The following is a 22963-nucleotide window of genomic DNA, read 5'->3' as shown; positions in this document are numbered from 1 at the left end:
TGAATGCTTACAACAGAGTAGACTCCTAAAGACATCAAAGGTACCAGGTAGGTGTGTTAAACTGAATAACGGATTAAGTGTATCACTGAAATAGATCGTGGCAGGATTTGAACTCAGAACAGAAAGAACTCGGACAAATGCCTCATTGCATCTGGTTCTGCGTTCTCACAGTTGCATCAATCTGCTTACTACCTTTTTTTATTGTCCCTGAGAGGATGAAATATAAATTTGACCTCAGCAGGATTTGAACTCAGAACAGAAAGAACTAGGACAAATGCCTCATTGCATCTGGTTCTGCGTTCTCACAGTTGCATCAATCTGCTTACTACCTTTTTTTATTGTCCCTGAAAGGATGAAATATAAATTTGACCTCAGCAGGATTTGAACTCAGAGCAAATACTGCAAGGCATTCTGTCCATTGTCCTAATGACTGATAATTTACCACTGTTGATGTTAGTGTAAATATATGTTGCTACTTTTATTTATGTGAGTGTATGCATATGTTTTTATTAGTTAGAAAAGGCAAGAAGAGCTGTACCTATAGACTTTACAGGTCTTTCCAGACTTCGGGATAACTGAATTGAATTAATAATATATATTTATTACATGCCTAAGTGTCTCAAGAACAATGTACTACTGGTAATGTAGTAAAATGAATGAGGTTTGCAATCAATCATACTTTTGCAGAAACTATAAGGGTCACTGAAGAAAGAAACAGGTTCAAGATGGTACAAGGAGTGGTTATATGTATTGTCTTCAAGTTTGTGTGTTATCCACCATATCTGTCAGTATTTACATGTAGAAAGAAGGAAGTTTATGTAGAGGGTTTGGTGAGGATAGGACCAGATTGAAAACACTTGTCCAAAGTGCCACATACTGGGATTGAACCTAAATCAATGCAGTTGGGAAGCAACCCTAACCCTAACTACAGAATCATGACTAGACTTTCCAATTCATGCCATCATGGAATATGGATGTTAAATAATGATATCTTTCGTATTTTTCTCCAATTTCAGCGTTTTGAAAATTCAGTCAACTTTCCTCACCTAGTGAGCTGTCAGTACACAAAAAGAGGTGTAATGTAAGCAGGGGTAGGGAAACGAGTGCTTGTTCTAGCTGCTTGCCACAGAAGGAATTCAAATAAAAGCACTCAAGGACTATAAGGTTCAACATTCATGCTGCATAAAAGTATACTGTTAATTCTTTGAATCTTTCATTTAAGCAAGTATATTCATGTAGGCATGAATGTGGCTGTGTGGTTTAATTCCCAACCATATGGTTTCAGGTTCAGTCCCACTGTGTGGCACCTTGGGCAAGTGTGTTCCACTATAGCCCTTGGCTGACCAAAGTCTTGCAAGTGTATTTGACAGACAGAAACTGAAAGAAGCCCATCACCTTTGTATATATGTGTGTATATATTTGTGTCTCCTTGTGTTGACATCATGTGATTTGTTGGTAGTGTCACTGTCATACAATTCCAATATTCTGCAAGATCATGTCTGGCCATGGGGAAATATTACCTTGCTTGGTTACAGGTGGAGGTTGGTAACAGGAATGGTATCCAGCTACTGAATATCTACCTCAGTAAACTCTGTCTGACCGAGTTACCTCTATATGGTCACTTGTCTTACTGGAAATAATGGCTAAATTTCTTTCAAATCACATCTTATGCTTTAAAAATGGAAGGACATCATTGGTCAATGTAGTCTTGGATGTGCAAAAAAGACAGGCAGGTTATAACTCGAACATCTTTGATGATAGGTTTGTTCAGTTGTGGCTAACCTGGAGAGCTAAAACCTCCTCATCTTCATTGTAATTTTATTATATTTATATATCACTGTCATTGGATCATATCATGAAATCATCCTTTTATTTTCATCCGAAATTAATACAACTCCACCATCAAAATTTCATGTATTCAGTAACTCCCACATCACCATTCAATCATCTTTGGTTCCCATTAGTTAAAGTAGTCTGCTTTATTGCCCCTCTCCTGTTCTTTGTTAGTTTCTTGGGTCAGATTCTTTTTAAGCACTATGCTTTTTATTGGTTTATTAATATTAATTTAACTAACCAAGTATAGTGTTACATTCTGTATTAACATTAGTGATTTTTTTTTATTACTAACTGTTGACATTAAAAACAAAAATGGACATAACTCTTAATGCGTTTACTTATGAGTGTCTCCATGGAGAAAAACCTCAGATTGATGCATGAATGCCTGGTCATCCAAAGTGTATGTGTGTATGCATTATCAAAGTTTCATGCCAGCTAAGTGTAAAGAAACTAATTACACTGATCTGTGACATATGGTATGCCTTACATTTTAAAATCTGACAGAGACCATCCCTCTCCTGGTTTAACCACATCTGATTTCTGAGAAAGAGAGAGAGAAAGAGAAAGCAACGTCAGTTGGCAACTTTATTTATCAATGTTGAAAGAATGAAAAGCTAAGTTGGCTTTGATTGAATTCGAACTCAAAGCACAAAGAGCCAGAATGATGACTGCAGGGTTGTCTATCCAGTGCCCTAATGACTCTGCCAATTTTCTTTATATAATATCTTCTTCTATAGCTCTGGGCTGACCAAAGCCTTGTGAGTGGATTTGGTACATGGAAACTGAAAGAAGCCTGCCATATGTGTATGTTATGTATGTGTGTGTGTTACTGTCTCCTCGCCTTCACATCACATGATAGTTGTAAATGAATGTCACAGTCATGCCAGTGGTGTCCTTTATTGGACACCACTTGCATGATGGTGACATTCATTTCTAATATTCTATGAAAACATGTCTGGATGTGGGGAAATATTACTTTATCTGGAAACAGCTGAGAGTTGGCGACAGGAAGGGCATCTGACTGTAGAAAATCTGCCTCTAAAAGTTCTGTTTGACCCATAAGAGCATGGAAAAGCAAGCATTGAAAATGATGATTTTTATATACATATAATATATATAAATACAAGAGTTATACATGAGCTACTTCAAATTTCATGCTCAGATAATGTAGCCATTGGATGGACTTGTATAGCATACCCTGCATGATCCAGACTTCCCTTTCTGCTCTTCTTTTGCACATATGTTGACTTGCAAAGGCTCAAGAGGTCTTAGAGGGCCTGTGAAGGCAATGAGCTCTGGCCCTTCTTCCAGACCCACCAAGTAGTAAATAAATAAACTTAAAGGGATCATACTGTGAACAAAGATTTGTGTTTTCAGTTCATTCTTTACAGTTGTGAAATTTGCACTTGGTTAACTAGAAACCATCATTACATATAAAGAAAGTTTTAAATGAGAATATTGTGTGCTAATTGATTGTAAAGGTGCATTTTCTGTACATGCTGCATTAGAAATCCACACTGCTGATAGCTCACAGCCTTTTGTAGGGTTACATCCTCTAGAATCCTCCATTCATACTGCTGTTGGACCACCAACTAAATGCTTGGCTCAGCATTATTGTTGCTATTTAGCCCCAGGTCAACCTTATCAAGTAGAACTGTGATGATAGGGTTCCATCTGTCTTTTAATCATTCATTGCATATCTAGAAATACGTCACTACATTGTAGAAAGATAACTGGAGTGACATTCAAATCTGGTAAGATATTTTAGAAGCTTTACGTCTTTGTTTAGTGTTTTGCACAAATAAGCGTCTCTTTGCTAATTATTATGCTTACTGAACCTTATCAAATGGAGGGATTGATGACTATAGTACTTCAACAAAGACGATGTTTGCATATATTGAACCTCACTCATAACTGACAAGGTATATACCAACTGTACAAGTTTACATTTTGAAGGTTCTTAAAGAGGACCAAAAGACATAACCCTTCCATTAAAATTTTATGCTAAATTACATTCAAAACACCACTAGTGTGCAAGAAAAAAAAGACTACTGGTATGGACATGTGATATGTATGGATGAAGATGGCTGTATAAAGAAGTGCCAATCACTAAATGTGGATGGAACCTGCGGAATAGGAAGACATGGGATGAGTTAGTGAAGACTTATCTCAGCATCTTGACCCTCACAGAGATGGCAAAAGAAGCAGGATGACTGATTTTTGAGAAGACCCACCCAATTTGACAAAACTGAGTTTCCCTTCATCTAGTTTCTTTCCTCCTCAGGGCATCCACCACCTATCACCTCCCTTACTGTAATTTTTCCACTTTTTTTAATAACTAGAGCCACTTCACTTTGCTAACCCACTCTTCATCCAGTAATACTGTTCTCTCCACCCACACTTTCATTGATCACCCACCCTCACCGTACCACAAAATTAACTCCCATATCCCCACCATATATCTCACCCTCCTCATACACTATGCTTGCCTCTCTCTTCCCCTCTCCTGTTTATTGTATCATTCCTATTTTGCTGCTCTACACTATTAGAGCTCCCCACTCCCCACCCCACTGCTAAATTATTCCTATTACCCTTATGCTTTCATAGTCCATCCTTATACCTCATTGCCACTAATTTTATTGCATTCCAGCTGCACCCAATCACTCCCACTCTTTCTTCTAAAGTGTGAGTAGTTATGTAGTGCCTCTACAACAAGAAACTTGTTCAGCTCTGGCCCTTTTCTCTCATATGTTGCCTCTCTCTACTCTTCATCTCTTTGCATAAATTTGCCCCCTCAGGGGTTCATAGTCTTGCAAGCTGCATGGCAGCCTCACTAGTGCTGGTGGCATGAAAAAGCACCCTGTACATGCTGTAAAGCAGTTGACATTAGGAAGAGCATCCATCTATAGAAACCATGCCAAAGCAGACATTGGAGCATGATAGATTCCTTGGTCCCATTGAATCCTGTCAAATTGTCCAACCTATGCCAGCGTGAAACATGGACATACAGTGATGATGATAATTTATCATTTCTTAGATTTATATTATGCTTTCTTTCCACTGTCAAGGGACTCCAAAACTATTCAGCTTGCTCTCACTTTTCATCTTTACAGTGAAACTGAACATACTTTATTTTCAGGGAGAAAATGGGAGAAGAGATTGATGTGAAATAGTTGTTTCTCGCATGGGCACAAAGCCTGAAATTTGTAGAGGTGATTTAATACATAGACCCCATTACTTGATTGATACTTAATTTTAACCACCCTAAAAGGATGAAAGACAAAGTTTATCTCAGTGGGAATTGAACTCAGAAAGTAATGACCCATAACTAAACTGCCTTGAGACTTTTTCTTTTTTTTTGCACTAACAGTTCTGCCTACAATGTGCTGTTTGTCTAGTTCCAGGTCACCCCAAAAGAATGAAAGACAAAGCTGACTTTGGTAGGATTTGAACTTAGAAAGTAATGCCTTGAGATATTTCATTTGCTCACAAAGTACTTGTGTCTAATCCCAGAGCAGTCCTGATTGAGCTGACTTATGATCAAAGGTGATCCAATCAAACTCATTCTGTCTTCTTGTGTATAAGGAACCTTCAATGCCCAGTGTGCCCTTTAAGATGATTGGTTGTGATTTAAGGAAGTTTTAGTTTCTATTTTTTAACGTGTCATGTGATCATGTCAAGGGTTCTTTGTTGGTTTATGTCAAGTCAATACTGTTTGTGTTGTACTTGGGTAACCAAAACAAAAAAAAAAAAGAAGAGAAAGAATGTTGATTGAAAGCGATTGTTTTAAACTAAAAACAGTATTGTTGGTAGTCTATTTATTGACACATTGTAATTTGGTGGTGATAGTAATAATAAATATAATAATGGTTTCTTAGATTTTTAAACGTGTAATTAGTCCTTGTGTTTTTTTACTCTGCTTGTTTTATGTTATTACAAACTTCTCTTGTACATAAATAGGACAATTTATTCATGTGGGTTTAGAAATAACAACAGTTATCAGTACCATTACCAACATTCCCACCATGTTTCTGTTTTTAAGTTTTGTTGATTCATTTCTCCCTGTTGTGTACTTGTTGGATATGTCCTTACTATCATTTAATCTCCAGTTATCTCTGTCCTTTTTTAATTCTCTTTTTTTTTTATTATTATCAAATCTATCACCCCCACCACTCCATCGGCACACATATTTGTGCTTAGTCATGAGACCTCTTAATTACTGTTGTTGTTACAGAAGAAAGATGGACTTTACTTAAAGCATTTTTTTACAAATTCCTATTTGTGAGTATTGGTTGAATGATTCTGTCAATTTGGATGTTTATATGCAGATAAACACAGCGCCCAGATCCTCAAAGAAAAATAATGTTCATTATTAATTGTTAAGAGTTCACCAGAAGCAGTGTCTAGTTTTGATTACGCCCAGCGTCGCCTTTCTGGCACTTGTGCCTGTGGCATGTGTAAGGACTTTCGAGCAGGATCGTTGCCAGTGCCCCTGGACTGGCTCTTGTGCGGGTGGCACATAAAATACACCATTTTGAGCGTGGCCGTTGCCAGTACCTTCATGCCGGTGGCACGTAAAAGCACCCACTACACTCTTGGAGTGGTTGGCGTTAGGAAGGGCATCCAGCTGTAGAAACTCTGCCAAATCAGATTGGAGCCTGGTGTTGCCATCTGGTTTCACCAGTCCTCAGTCAAATCGTCCAACCCATGCTAGCATGGAAAGCGGATGTTAAACGACGATAATGATGATGATGATGAAACTGAAATAATTGTTCACCTCAATAACCACTCTATCACAGATGATATTCTCAATATTTAGTCCCAGTTTCATAAAATGCTACCCAAGTCATAGACATTTCAATATCATACTGAGACCACAAAATATCACTACAACAGATTTGAAATTGAGATCTATAAATTGGTAGACTATTCAATAATCCTCTTGTTCGTTCCATCTTTACAGAGTGTGCTGTTGTGGTATGTTATAGGTTTCCAAAGTATGCATTAGATTAATGTGCATCTATGATGGTATGTTGTGCATTATTCGTTTAAGCCTGCAGTTCAGTAGAATAAAAACATATTCAGCTCTATTTGATCTGCTGGTTAAGCTAATGTGGGAGCCCTATATGGTCACACAGCCTTCCAGAAATAGCAACTATATCTCTCTCAAATCTGAAAAAAATGTGGATGGACATATTGGATAATGTAATCCTAGAAAGGTAATGTTTGTTGCTACTTTAACATGGCTGTTCCATACGGAACGACGTTACTACGATTTTTTAACCCCCAGGAGAACATCTCCAGTTGGTTAACAACACAACCTGTGTCTGATATGTTGCATGCAAGGGAGTGAACCTCTAGTCAAAAATATACAAAAACAGGGAGATGGTCACAGCAAGAACACCTTTGATTATAAGTTTTCACAATCAGAACTGACTTAGACTTCAGCAAGTAGCTGCCATGCACCATGATTGACTTAACCAACCAAATATATCCTTCCACCTATGACTATAACTTCACATTGTTGTGTGAAATCTATATTATTTATTTATAAAATGCTACTACTACTTTTAGCATAACTATTAATGGCTATGGATGTAGGCTTTGTCGAGTAATTAAGGAGTTTGCTTTGCAATCATGAGGTCCTGGACTCAATCACACTGCTTGGCATCTTGGATTGGTGTTTTTTCTGACCAGAACCTTGGGTTGATTGAAATCTTGTAAGTGGATTTGTGTGATAAGGATTACATTAAAGGTACATGTGCCTGTGGAATACACAGCCATTTGCATGTTAAAAATAATGAGTGAACAGTTCAGTTAATCAAACCACTGACTCCTGATCATTGAAACCAATAAAAGACCCATCATCATCATTACCACTAATAAATTATTGTCTTATTTCATTTCAGATTTAGAAAAGCAAGATTGTAGGCTGACATGAGTTCTGATTGCCACGCACTTGTGGTGAAAGAAGGTTATCTATGGAAACGCGGTAAGCATGACTTTTATTAGCTCTACTTTTATTTACCTTGTTTTACTGAGGCCATGCCAGGCGGGGAATACTGCCTTCAAAGATATAATTGATTATATCTACTCCTCTACTTTTATCAACCTCAGAATGGAACAATGAAAGTTAGCCTTAATCTAAAAAGGATTTGAATTCAGGACATGAAGGGATGTAAGCAAATAACATAAGTTTTGCCTGACACTCTACCAATTATATTTTTGATTTGTTCTTATATATTGCCTGTTGCTTACAGGGGCACGGTTGGTGGGAGTCAAGCATTACAGGACACTACCCATGGCTGTTAATAGTAGTGGTTATATAGAGATGGAATGGACCAGCTTGCATATTTTGAGTTACTTTGAGAACAAATCCACTGAGAGCATTTTTATGCATGTATGCACAGTGTACTTAATTCTGTATACAAACTTGTTACCTGTTCAAATATACTTAAGGCATATTTGAAACCATAAGAAAGCTTTTCACTGTATTTTTTCATGGAGAAAATTTGTTGCTGTAGTCAAGTAGGTGTAAACACACCAATTCAGTTTGAATCACCTGCTAACCAGGCTTATGGATGCATGAATTTTGGAGTGCTTATCTCCTCTTCAGCATCAGACACCAGAAAGAGAAAGACTATGAACTTAAAAGAGATAGATTATCTCTTATTATAATTCCTGCCATTGTATTGTAATTTGTTGCACTAATCAGGAGCTCACAGTAAATAAAACATAGAATAGGAGTGCTAACCTCTGATGAATATAAATACAAACTTGTTGCCAGTTCAAATATTCTTGGGACATATTCAGACCCATAAAAAAGCCGTTCACTGTATTTTGTCGTGGAGAAAATTTCTCGCTGTACGCAAATAGGCATAAACACACTAAATCAGTTCAAAACGCTCTCTAACCTGACTGATGAATGCATGTATTTCAGAAGAAAACCTTATTGGGAATTGGTGCCAGATCATTTACAGAATTACACATGCAGGATTAGTGTTCTATCCAAGCAGGACTATTTCTTGACTGTTTGACTCCATGAAGCCAAAACTGGACCCTGGTCCTTAAGAAAACTACCTTCTTCTGATTGATGCTATATATAGTTGTGGTTGTGGCAACTCATGGAACTGTGAAGTAAGGTCATTGTCGATAATTTTCTTACCTATGTGGCTTCTAAGATAAGAAAAACAAAACTAGACAATTGAGATTGTAGTGCAAATAATCCATAATTTGAAACTGACTTGTTGCTATTTGGTAAGTGATAGTAGTAGTTTTGTTGGTCTTTTAAAATGGAAGAATTACATGTAAGTTTTAGTGTTGGACTTGAGAGTATTTTATTGGTGTGGTGAATAAGTAAATTTTTCCACAATTCAGAAGTATCCATTTATGGGACTGTTGCTTAATGCTTAACTCTCATTTTGTAAGCTATAATCTGATGTAAGATATACCTGTCTTTGAATGGGATGCTGACATTTCAAAAGAAACACTTCCTAAAAGACATTACCCTTGTTCTCACAGTTTTTCTGTAAGACATTCATTTTTTACCATTATTTAACCCTTTCGTTACCAACCCAGCTGAAACCGGCTCTGGCTCTGAGTACAAATGTCTTGTTTTCATAAATTTTGAATTAAAATCTTCCACCAAACCTTAGTCACAATTTATGTTCCTAACACCAGCTTAATGATAACTAAGTTATTTTACTAAATTCTTCGTTATATTTAACCCTTTAGCATTTAAACTGGCCATATCCAGCCAGCAGTATTCTGCCTATTCTATGTTCAAACTGGCCAAATCTGGTCTCTCACACCAACCCTACAATATCGTTTTAAAAATTAACAGCTACCTCATCTAAATCTCATACCTACGAGATAATGTATGATTAGTTCAAAATAATGTGGATAAAAAAGCATTAATTATGGCAGAATAATGTGAACACTAAAGGGTTAAAGTAATTGAAAGAAACAGAGCATCTGAAAATAAATACAGTAACGAAAGGGTTAAAACCTTCCTGTTCTTTTTGTGCCACCAATTATCTCTCCCCAACCTCTGAGCTACATCTTAGAACTGTCATACCTCATCTTTAACACCCTCTCATATCTGCTATCATTTTTATCTCTATCACATCTGCTATTGTTGCTCCTAATCTTTATCTGCCACTTACTATAACCTCCTCTACATACCTCTGATACTCTTCTCTGTCACTGTACGTATCTCTCTTTCGCTCACCTCATCTGCCTCTATTTTCTAACCTATCTATAGGTTTATTCTATTGCTGTTCACCACCACCACCACCTCCTTCTTGAACAACTGCTATTCTTTCACTTCCAGCCTTGTTCATCATTTGCTACATTCACTTCTACACCTATGTCTAACCATCTGTCACACTCCTCTCACACTCTTATGAACTTATCCACCCACACTTCCTGATCCTTTGTTTGTATACTTACCTTTCTATACCTTGAAACCTCATTGTCACCATCTGTGTAGTCTTTCCAACTACTCCCACTAACCCTTACATAATGTGGGATAGCCATGTCCCACTTTAGTCTTGCAACACCTGGCATAAAGCCACGTCTCTCTTTACTACAGCTCTACTCAGTTGAAGAGTCATTTTCTTTGTCATGTGAGCTGCTTAGTGACCTCACTAGTGCTGGTGTCATGTAAATAGCACCCAGTACACTGTAAAGTGGTTGGCATTAGGAAGGGCATCCAGCATGTCAAAGCAGACGTTGGAGCTTGATAGTCTTCCAGCTAACTGGATGCTGCCAAACTATCCAATACTTATCAGCATAGAAGATGGCTGTTAACTGATGATGATGATGACGACGATGATGGTGATGTCTGTACAGTTCAAGTTATACTCTATATTCAAACTTCTAAAAGGTGGTGTCTGTACATATATAGATTCTGCTCTCCACCATTCACCTTCTCTCACCTGGATATCAGCAATGACAACTTTCAGCTACTCTGCTTCATAGTCTCTCTCTTTTCCACCTTTCTAAATACATCTGTTGCCTCTACCATTCTCTGAACTTCTCCAGCTGTCAATAATTCCTTGATCCCCTATTACTTTCTACACTCTTCTCTGTAGTCATCATCTTTAACTCTTGGCATACATAATCACATCATATTGATGCAGAAACAAAATGATATACAACCAGAAATTTTTACATCAATTATCTTTGCAAAACTCTTCTGTGTCTCGCTACAGCTGCCTACCGCAATCATTGGAAACACTATATTGTCCCATTCCCAACAAGGGCAACACCTCTGACCCTACCAGTTATTGACTATTGCTTTCACTTCCATTATCTCAAACATGATTGAGAGTTCTTAACAACCACATTCTTCAACAGTTTGAATCCCACTCCATATTTAAAAACCATCAGTACAGCTTTCAGAAAATCAAATCTACTGGAGACTTCTCCTTTTGTGCCACTCACAAGTGGATTTGCTCAAAATTTTCAAGCTCTAACCATTTCTCTGTATAGAGGCTCACTCGGGGATTCATCTCTGTAATGTAGTAAAAAGAAAGTGTAAAGCGTTTCAGGATGATGTTGAAGTTTAATTCTAGATCAACCATGATTAAACTAATCAAAGACATTCTTACCTTGATCATTGCCTTTTTGTTTTAGAGGCACTGAGGATTATATTTTGTAATGTGTCCTTCCCTTTTTAAGATAGTAGGGTGTGATTTAAGGGAGATCTTAAAACTTAACTGTCCCAAGCCACCTGTTTTCACAATACTTCAGTGTCCCTTTGTGGTCCCCCTAAAATCACTTTGCAGACCCCTGGGGGACCATGGACCCCAGTTTAAGAACCACTGTTTTAAGCCTTTGATGATATTGAATTCTTAAAATGAAAATTCTGTTGTTTCATTTCATTGCAGGAGAACATATTAAAAATTGGAGGAAACGATATTTCCTTCTACGGAAAAATGGTGCCTTCTTCGGTTTTCGGGCGAAACCTGAGAATGACGCCACAGAACCTCTTAATAATTTCACAGTTAAGGGTAAGCTTCTCTTTCACTTTTTCTTCGTTTTTTTTTTTTTTGTTTTTTGGTCTTTTAATGTTGTAGGATTTTTCAATTATTTTAATAAAAATCTGTAGGATTTTTCTTTTGTGAGATTCTTGATGTAAAATCATGTTGAAACACATTGTATGTTGGGAGAGTCATTTTTCCAATAAATATACATGCAAGCTAATTCTACTGTACCTTTTATCATTATTATTATTTGTATTATTATGATGATAATGATGATCAATCAACTACTCAACTGTTTGATTGACCACTTGGTTAATCAATGAATTGCTTTGTCAGAGGCCTTTTGTTGTTATTCTCTTTACTCCAGGTCTCTCCTGCTGTTTTCAAAATTTTCTTCATTTAAGTTACCTTTTGTCTTTTGCTTAGTTTACTCACAGAAATAGTTTAACCTCAGTGCAGCAGCATTGGGTAAACTGACTTATGAGCAATACTGTTCCAGCCTTGACCATCATGTCTATTTCCCAATGTACACTGAATGCAGTGTGGAGACACACGGAGCGCAGTGGTTTGTGTGCTGAGCTGACAATTGTTAGGTCATAGGTTCAGTTCTCAGATGAGGCAGCATCGTGTTCTTGAGCAAGTCACTCATTTTCACATTACTCCTGTCCACTCAGTTGAAAATGGGTAGCAATGTGAGTCACTTAAAAGCTATAAAAACTGGGGTTAACTCTGGCCTAGCATGCCTATTGATACTCAATATAAGCCTGTATTATTCAATGTGTCCTTTTCTAAGGTTGTAGGATATATATATATATATCTTTTATCTTTTACTTGTTTCAGACATTAGACTGCGACCGATCTAGGGCACAGTGCTGAAGAATTTTTAGTTGAATGTATTGGCCCCAGTATTTATTTATTTTAAAGACTGGTACTTATTCTATTGGTCACTTTTGCCAAACCACTATGTTACGAAGACATTCACCCACCAGCACCAACTGTCAAGCAGTGTGTGGAGATGGGGGACAAACACATACAAAGACACACACACACATATATACAAGTTTCTTTCAGTTTCCATCTACTAAATCCACTCACAAGGCTTTGATCAGTCTGAGACTATATAGTAGAAGACATTTGTCCAAGATGCTACACAAGGGGACAACCTGGAACCATGTGGTTGGGAAGCAAGCTTCTTACCATACAGTTTCTCTCTTGTTCAGGTATCATCATCATCATCGTTTAACGCCCGCTTTCCATGGGTTCGACGATTTGACTGAGGACTGGCGAACCAGATGGCTACACCAGGCTCCAATCTGATTTGGCAGTGTTTCTACAGCTGGATGCCCTTCCTAACGCCAACCACTCCATGAGTGTAGTGGGTGCTTTTATGTGCTGCCGGCACGAAGGCCAGTCTGGCGGTACTGGCAATGGCCGCGCTCAGAATGGTGCATTTTATGTGTCACCTGCACAGGAGCCAGTCCAGCAGCACCGGCAATGACCTTGCTTGAATGTTCCTCCACGTGCCACTGGCCCAAGTGCCAGTAAGGCGACGCCGGCAACAATCACGTCCAAATGGTGCCATCCACGTGCCACCGGCACGGAAGCCAGACAGCTGCTCTGGCAACAATCACGCTCAGATGACGCTCCACCGGCACAGGTGCCATCACAACTTCGCCCTCACTTGCCTCAACAGGTCTTCACAAGCGGAGTCCAGCGTCCAATGAATGAAAGGCACGTATCAATAGCAAAAACTCGGAATACAAAGAAAGGTCTGCATGTTGCATGGCATTTTCTCCGATGCTGTATGATAATTCTGCTATCCACCTCCTGGCTTTTGGGTAGTCCCATTGCACAGTACCTTGTTGAAGTATCATGTACTGTAGCCTCAGGTCATCCAAGGCTTGTAAATGGAGTTAGGTTGATGGAAACTCTGCTGAAGTCTGCTGATTTGGTCGTACTTGACTTTGAGTTGGTAAGTTTGATCTGTCAACTGGTTTTAACCCCACCTTTTGTCAGGTGGTTGTGTTGAGCTGGAGAGTGGGTGATAGACTTGATCCTAACAGATTACTGGTACTTCTTTTGGTTAACCAGCCCAGATACATAGAAGATGGGTGTAATATGAAGTGGGAAATATTCTGTGGGTATATCAAAAATATTTGTTCAGTCAAGTCCACAAACTATTCTTGTGTTGGAATACTGTCCTTCTCAGTTATATTGTCTTCTAGTCAGATAGTTGTGCCCTGTTACTTTTTGTGATCAGAAGTCTTCATCAATCAGTGACTGAAACCAGCTGTATTTTAGCACCATTTTTGGTTGATCATATCTACTGGAAGAATTCATCTCTGATAACTGATGAACTACTGCTTATTAGTTTTATCACAAAAACTTTCAACTCTGACTCATCAATTCATGGCAGCACCTACTCTGACTCCTCTGTTTGTAATTAGACTAATCAATAGATTTCTTATAATGAAGCACTCAGCATATATGACCATTATGAATCACCAGGCTACCCTAACCTGTTAATATTTGGATTCAAAGAATATAGTTATGTCATTGTGGTTAATACATGTATATATATACATACAGTATTTATTAATTCTGATGCATGCTTCAAATTTTAGGGGAGGGCGTCATGTATTTGATTAAATAATTCATTGATATTTATTTATTTTATTGACCTTTGAGAGATGAAAGACATTTTTGACTCTGCATAATTTTAATTTAGCAGTAGGTGGACACAAATGAAATACCAAATCACATTTAGTTTTGTCTTTTACATTTTCCAGTCATGGACTGTGGCCATGCTGGGGTACTTCCTTGAAGAGTTTTAGTCAAATGAATTGACCCCAGTACTTATTTTTTAAAGCCTGGTATTTATTCTGTCGGTTTCTTGCTGAAATGCTAAGTTACAGGGGTGTAATCAAACCAACACTTATTGTCAAGAAGTGTTAAGGGAACAGACACGCTCACACAAGGTACACACACACACATCTATATGATGGTATTCTTTCAGTTTCTGTCTAACTTATCCATTCATAAAACTGTGATTGGTCCAGGGCTATAGTAGAAGACAATGCCTAAGATGTCACACAGTGGGCTGAACCCAGAACTGTGTGGTTAGAATGCAAACTTCTTACTACACAGCCATAAATATTGATAGTGGTTTTTAACTTGAATGACTCAGACCTTGATGCCTGTCCACCTCAAACCAGCATGGAAAGTAGATGTAAAATGATGAAGAATTTCAGGATGATAGTGGTGAAGGCCACATATTTGGTGGAAGGGTGTAGTTGATTTAATCAGCCTGACTAGCTCTTACTCCATTGACTTTGGAGATGTGAAAGCTGAAGTTGAACTTAGAATGCAAGCAATTATAGCTAAGTATCACATGCTTTTAATCTGGTGCTCTACTGTTCATACCACATTACTATTTTAATCATAACAATTGCTAATGTAGGTACAAGGCTGCAAACTTGGGAGGATGGGTTTCCATTTAATTGATCCCCTGTGCTGCACTGGTATCTATTTTATCAACTCCAGAAAGACAACAGGCAAAATCATGATTAACCAAGGTATACTGATCCCTCTGTGCAAATGTGTTGGCAACAGATGGACCACATGACCAGTGGAACTTCTATATTAAGTCACTTCTATATTAAGCGAATGAACAGATGCTCCAATTTGGTGAGATGAAAATTTGGGTAAGACATAACGTGAGCTTCAGAAGGTAATATACAAGGGAAACAATGTGTATATTCACCACTTCTGCTTGACTTTTCACGAGTAGCTTCCTCTCCACCCATTTCTGAATCAGACTGGCCACCCTGCTTGTAGCTTTACTCTACATCCAGTCCATCTGAAGGTTCAGATTATGGTAACATCCAAGAATAACTTATCTTACATAATTTGGGCTTTGATTCTAGTTTAGTTTTGGATGCGGTTGATTAAATCAGCCATAGTACTTAATTGCTTTGTAAACCTTGAGGGTTGGCGACAGAAAAGGCATCTGGTTGTAGATAATCCACCTCAGTAAACTCATCGAACCCATGAATGATGATGAGGAGGAGGATGAAAGGCAAAGCTGATGTCAGCGGGATTCGTATGGCATTTTGTCCAGTACTTTACCAATTCTACCATTGTCTTATGCTATAACAATGATGACAGTTATTACAAGGCTTATTTATTGTTGTATCTTCATCATCATTACTATTACTCTTATTATAGATGCAGTTATAACTATGTGGTTGGAAAGTTTGCTTTCTACTATAGCCCCAGGCCAAAGCCTTGAGTGGATTTGGTAGATGGAAACTGAAGAATCTCTCAGTGTGTGTGTGTGTTTATCTTTTACTTGTTTCAATCATTGGACTGAAGCCATGTTGGGGTACTGCCTTAAAGGGTTCTTAGTCAAATGAATTGACCCCAGTACTTTTTTTTTTTTTTATTAAATCCTGGTACTTATTCTATTGGTCTATGCCAAACTGCTAAGTTGTAGGGACATAACAAACCATCACTAGTTGTTAAGCAGTAGCTGAAGACAAACAACATAGAAACACATACACATGTATAAAATATACATGTATGTTTGTTTTCCTATGTTCATCAGTTTGTAAACAATGGCTTCCTACTGGTGTCATTATCTTGCAGTCCACCACGAAAGGATAATCTGGTCTTCCTGACATGTCTTGACATGTGTGATCTTTGTAAACAAAAGGCTCCTTAAACAATGTTGTTTGTTTCCAGTTTTCCACACAGAATATGTCCAAGCTGTTAGCTGTTCAGTAGACTGGGAGATCATTACCTCACTCGGGAACAAGTGGGGTCTGGCAACACGAAGGGCAATTTCGTCATAGGAAATCTCTGCCTCAGCATACTCTCATTTGATCAATATAAGCATGGAACAGTAGACATTAATACATTGATAGTGATGATAATGAGGAAATTATAATTATAGCTATAGTTTCAAACATAGTTGTAAAGCCTTTTTCAAACTTAGAGGTTCATTAAGCCAAGACAGCCTATCTCAGTTTCTATAGTGCTTAGATTAAACTGAGAGTAAAGACCTCCTTCCTGGATGGAGTGCTATTCCATCCCAAGGTTAAACCCACTTCCTGACCCGAGCTGCTGTTGATACTCATTTACAACTGAGTTGACTGGAGCAATGTGAAATTAAGTGCCTTGTTCAAAGACACAATACACCACCTGGTCCAGGAATTGAACCCATGGCTTAAAGATTGTCAGCATAACACACAAACCACCAGGCCATGTGCCTTCGCAAACTTTGAAGTAGGGACACAGTTTCTTTTGATCTCGTTATATTAAGGATTATTTATCTTATTGACTCAGAAAAGATTGAAAATATACTGATTTCCATTCAAGTTTAGTATCTGGATTCAAGAATACTATCTATTTAGTGCACTGCTTGACTGAACTGTGAATTCATTACAGTATCTCACTTGACAGTGGTAGTAGTGGTGGTAAAGATGAGGACAATAGTACAACAACGACAAAACATTGGCATTTAACAGTTGCATAGAATAGAAGCCAAGAACAATGATAATTGTAAGATGTATGTCACAGAAAGTGTGAACATGTATGTGCATGTATTGTGTATGTATATGCTTACATCTGTGTGTGTACATGCATGCATGTGCATGTTTGTGTGCATGCATGAGTGTGTTTAACACAGTGACCTACTACATGAACACGTCTTGAATGTGTGTCATGTTAGGAATATTTTGTAAGGGTGATTTTCTAAACTTGTAATGATTATCAAGAGAACAACTTGGCAAAAGATAGGGGAGAATAGTAAGATGTAAGGGGAGAAAGTGTGCAAAATAAGGGCCACACTTATAGATGATGTTTAGTCTACATATGTTTGAGTGGGGTCTGTGGTATATTTAACCCCCAATTTAGTCCTGAAGAAGCAGATTAGGATCAAATGTGTTCCAGTCATGACCATCTCATCATTTTGTACACTAGGGACTACATTCATTGGCTATTCTATCTTGCTTTATTTAAGACTATAGGGGTTATTTGAGAAAAATTTGGTTGTTGTCTGTAGCATGTAGAGGATTTCAATAGCTTTGAGTGACATATACTCACCTTCTTGTACTTTGAGGGTATGCTCTGGCATCCTATCACCACCATCGTTATCTCCCTTTCAGTTACTCCCACCCACCCTCAGTGTAGGGTGGCCATATATTACCTCTATAAGAAGACAGCTGGGCTTGTCTCTCTATCATACTTTAGCCTTCAATGTTGGCATAAAGCTACCCTCCTCCCATCTGAAATACATCCTCACTCACTTAATCAAGGGTACTTTTTTCCTTTCTTTTCCTTGTCTTGCAAGTTATTTGGTGATTTCACAATAGCCAATGTCACAAAAAAATGCACCCAGTACATACTGTAAAGTGCTTTGCATTAAGAAGGACACCAGTTATAGAAACCACTCCAAAGCTGATATTGAGATCTGATGCAGCTTCGTAGCTCAAAATGTCCAACTGATGCCAGCATGGAAAATGGACACTAAATGGTGATGATATTTTGTTAAAAATTTTAACCCTATTAGCCTGAGAGGGAGGAGGCAATTGGTGTTTATCTTAGCTTCTCATTGAGGACATATGAAATTTAAACAAACTGAGACTGACTGTAAAATTATTAAACAAAAACACCTAAAAGATTGAGGTTATTTTCTGGAATTGGTTACCTGTTCATTTAATACTAGTATTGCATCATCACTATGATCAGCTGGAAAATGTTTCCTCATTTGAGACACATTATTATCACCTTCTACAAGGCGGTGAACTGGCAGAAACGTTAGCATGCCAGGCGAAATGCTTAACGGTATTTCGTCATTATGTTCTGAGTTCAAATTCCGCTGAGGTTAACTTTGCCTTTCATCCTTTCGGGGGTCAATAAATTAAGTACCAGTTGCGTACTGGGTTGAATCTAATCGACTGGCCCCCTTCACCAAAATTTCAGGCCTTGTGCCTAGAGTAGAAAAGATTATTACCTTCTGCTTTAAACTTTTCATCTTCAATTGATTTCTATTTATCATCTAGATCTATTTGATCAAATAATACTCAACATTATGCTGTCTCTGAGCAGACATTTATAAACAATGTAATCTGCACTGCTGACCTGTCTTTTTTTTCTGATAGACCAATGTTTTTTTTCTTAATTTGACCAGATTTTAATAGGGTTTGTCAATTCCCACTGTATTTTGGATTCAACAAAGTATAAAGATTGATAATTTCAGTAAACCAGGAATATGGCCTGAAAAGGTTAATGTTCCGAGGTCCATTGTACCATCAGTGTTTCAAGATATTCACAGTCTAAAATTCTAAGTTCTTGAGGAAATATTTTTTAACTGATAGTGCAGATGGAAAAAATTATTGAAACTAATAATAATAATAATAATCCTCTCTACTAAAGGCACAAGGCCTGAAAATTTGTGGAAAGAGGACTAGTCAATTACACTGACACCAGTGTTTCACTGGTACTTAATTTATCAACCCCAAAAGGATGAAGGGCAAAGTCAACCCCTGCCGAATTTGAATTCATAATGTAAAGACAGACAAAATGATGTTAAGCATTTTGCCCAGTGTGCTAACGATTCTGCCAGCTAGCTGCCCTACTGCTGCTGCTAATAATAATAATAATAATAATAATAATAATAATAATAATCATCCTTTCTACTAAAGGCACACGGCCTGAAATTTTGTGGGAGGGGACTAGTCATATTACATCGACCCCCAGTGTTTCACTGGTACTTAATTTATCAACCTTGAAAGGATGAAAGGCAAAGTGGACCTCAATGGCATTTGAGCTCAGAACATAAAAACGGATGAAATGTTGCCAAACATTTTACCCGGTATGCAATAATAATAATAATAACAATAATAATCCTTTCTACAAATGGTACAAGGCTTGAAATTTAGTGGGAGTGAACTAGTCAATTACAATGACTCCAGTATTTCACTGGTACTTAATTTATTGACCCTGAAAGGATGAAGGGCAAAGTTGACCTTGGAGGAATTTGAACTCAGAATGCAGTGACAGGTGAAATACCGCTAAGCATTTCATCCAGCATGCTAACGATTCTGCCTGGTCGCCACCTTAATAATAATAATCCTTTCTATTATAGGCACATGGCCTGAAATTTTAAGGGAGGGAGCCAGTCAATGAGATCAACTGCAGTACGCAGCTGGTACTTAATTTATCGATCCCAAAAAAGTGAAAGGCAAAGTCAATCTTGGCAGAATTTGGACTCAGAACGTAAAGACAGATGAAATGCCACTAAGCATTTTGTCCAGCGTGCTAATGATTCTGTCAGCTTGCCGCCTTTAATAATGATAATAGAATACAAAACAATAGTAGAATCATTTTTGGTAGCAAACATGACTCAAAATTTCAACAACACCACATCCTAGAAAAACAGACTGAAACCTAATGCTAACAACCTGACCACATCCTGATTGCAAACAGCAACCTGACGCCAATTGTCAGAAAAATTTAAGTCTGGAAACCTAAACCAATGAGAAACAGAAACAAAACAGTCCTATGGCATCCCTTTCTTTCTCTCCTTGTATTGAAAATTAAAAATAGAAATAAAAATATGGAAAAAGCAATTTTAGTAGCAACACCAACTGCCTGTGTAATTATTTTCATTCAGATTATAATGTGGAGTATGTCTTGAATGTTAACCTTACACTGGACCTTAGAAGATTATTATTACAAATGGAACAACAACAAAGTATTCCGAAGAACAATACTTGGAGGAAATATTTGTAAACAAAATGAAAATAAAATGTTGTCATGTTTTCAATAAGTAAAAAAAAAGAATATTCAATCACTTATTTAAATATGTATGTTATGTATACATAAATATGCATGCACACACACACACACACACACACACACACACACACACACACACACACACACACACACACACACAAGGAGTTATGAAGTTAGGTACATGGATATAAGTTGTTAAGCAGCAGGAGTACTGTATAATTGATGTTTGTGTCATTGTCCTGAAACACCAATTGCAAATCCTATTTGTGTCACTTCAAGGGATGGGCTTCAGACATTCCTTTTGTATCATCATCATATTATGTCCATTTTTTCCTTGCTTGCATGCATTTGACAGAATCTTTCCAGCACATTGCCCCACTACTTATCACTTTTTTTTTTGTCATTTCTTTTGTGAGGTCCAGCCACCTGAGATTAGCTTTCTCATTTCTTCCTATGTTTTCATTGGTCTTCCTTTTCCATAGGTTCCTTCTAATTGGATCATTTGCCACCTTTTAAAACTTCCATGTGCTTTACAGTGCCCATGTCTGTATGAGCTTGGTCTTGCCTCTCACACACTACAACTAATTCCTTGGATACTCAGGTTATCTTTCAGCTTATTTGTGCTTTCATCATTCATGTGGACTGATATTATGCATCCAGTGGAGCCTACTTCCTCATTTCAATGCAGCCTTTACACATCTTCCATTCTTTAGGTTACCTCAGTAAAAAAGCTGTCAACTACTTCTAGAAAACTTTAGAAAGAATTTATTTTGTGAATGGTCTTGCTACAACTATTCCTGTGCATCAGCTACAAAGTTCTAACTTGTGTTCTGCACAGCCTGTAAGAACAGTTCTTCTTACAGGTTTCCACTCACTTTCCATCTCTCAAATTTCACTCACAAGGCTTTGGTGTATCTGAAGCTATTTTAGATGACACCTGTCCAAGGTCTCATTGAATGCAATACCAGGCACTTATGAAGCAAATTTTTTAACCACACATTTCATGTCTGTGGCCATGCTTTCAAATTACTTGTGAATACAAAATATCTTTCATTGGTGAAGTTTTAGGGAAATTAAATAACACTAACATATTCAGTAACAATAATAGATTTAATTTATCCTTGACAATTTTTAGTTTTACCAGTTTTGAATATATTGCTCCTGTTTAAAACATCTTACCTACTTGACAATTGCATTTCTAGCTCTGTTATGAAGGAAGCTTTACTTTTTGGATTCCCGTTTTTGTGCGCAACAATGTTGTTAAGCCTCCATTAACAGCACCGTATGCAGGTCCTTTCCATTTTCTTTCATGCACAAATAAATTTTTCACTATAGACCTTAATGGTTGTAAAGGCACTATATCACTGGATAGACAAAAAAAGGCCTTCATAGAGAAAACTGTCCCTGTTCCCACGGCTGACGACACACAGCATTAAAAACACACACTTACCTTCACATTCCATGACTACCTTTGGGATTGATCAGATACTGGACAAGGATGCTGGATTATTTTTCCAGTTTTTTCACTTAATTTTTGAGAGCAGTCAGGTTCACTTTTAGTATTCTTGTTTGTGAGAGCAGTCAAGTTTATTTCAGGTATTCTCATTTTAAAAATCATCCCTGGCTAATCGTTGAGAGGACATTGGTGCTGCCTTGGTGGAGTTTTGCGCTCTCAGAGTGCTCTTGTTATTGTTGTTGTTATTATTATTGTTATTATTATTATTATTATTATTATTATTATTATTATTATTATTATTATAAAATGGCTTCTTAGTGTCAAAATCCTGTCTAATTGTTTCTGTTGACTTTTCTTCTTGAAGGATGTCAGTTGATGAAGCAGGATAAACCTCGGCCCAATACATTTATTATCAGAGGACTACAATGGACAACAGTCGTAGAACGCATGTTCTGTGTCGACAGCCCAGAAGAAAGGTAAGATTGGATCATTTCATTCATGTTATTAATGCAACTCTTAGCCTGTGTGTGTGTCCCTATCCATCAAACTCCAAAACTAAAAAAAATGGATATGAAATCTGTGATTTCATTATCTGTCATGAAATCACTTGATGGCTGTGAAGTCAATATATTGAATGTCTCACTATATAATCATTAGTTCATAGCTTGAAGAAGACATTGAGCTGTATCTCTTTGACAGTTGACTCCATTTTGACACATTCGAATTAGTAATTTTGTTGGCTCATTACAAGCTCCATTATATCACATTTGAATGATTAAAGGTAGAAAGTCTACCCTGCTATAAAAACTTCAACTCCAATACCATATAAGTATTTAGATATGCCACAAAACTAGCTTTGCAAAAAAAAAAAAAAAAAAAA

The 22963-nt window shown here is 37.5% G+C and overlaps 1 protein-coding gene across 5 annotated transcripts in view; it reads left to right on the top strand.

Moving 5' to 3' along the window:
* The window catches only part of LOC106867463 (RAC-gamma serine/threonine-protein kinase), a 70731-nt gene extending 48141 nt beyond the window's left edge, over window positions 1–22590 (top strand). For all 5 annotated transcript variants that reach the window (XM_052971556.1, XM_052971554.1, XM_052971552.1 and 2 more), the window contains 3 exons: window positions 7746–7828; window positions 11730–11852; window positions 22448–22590. In XM_052971556.1, the coding sequence (XP_052827516.1) occupies window positions 7774–7828; window positions 11730–11852; window positions 22448–22563 (294 nt within the window). In that variant the 5' untranslated portion in view covers window positions 7746–7773 and the 3' untranslated portion in view covers window positions 22564–22590. The remainder of the gene's footprint in view (window positions 1–7745; window positions 7829–11729; window positions 11853–22447) is intronic.
* The last annotated feature ends 373 nt before the right edge of the window (window positions 22591–22963 follow it).

The sequence above is a fragment of the Octopus bimaculoides genome, chromosome 11, assembly GCF_001194135.2.
Source record: "Octopus bimaculoides isolate UCB-OBI-ISO-001 chromosome 11, ASM119413v2, whole genome shotgun sequence".
Taxonomy (NCBI): domain Eukaryota; kingdom Metazoa; phylum Mollusca; class Cephalopoda; order Octopoda; family Octopodidae; genus Octopus; species Octopus bimaculoides.
The sequence above is the reverse complement of the archived record's forward strand: the minus strand, read 5'-3'. Positions and strand labels throughout refer to the sequence as shown.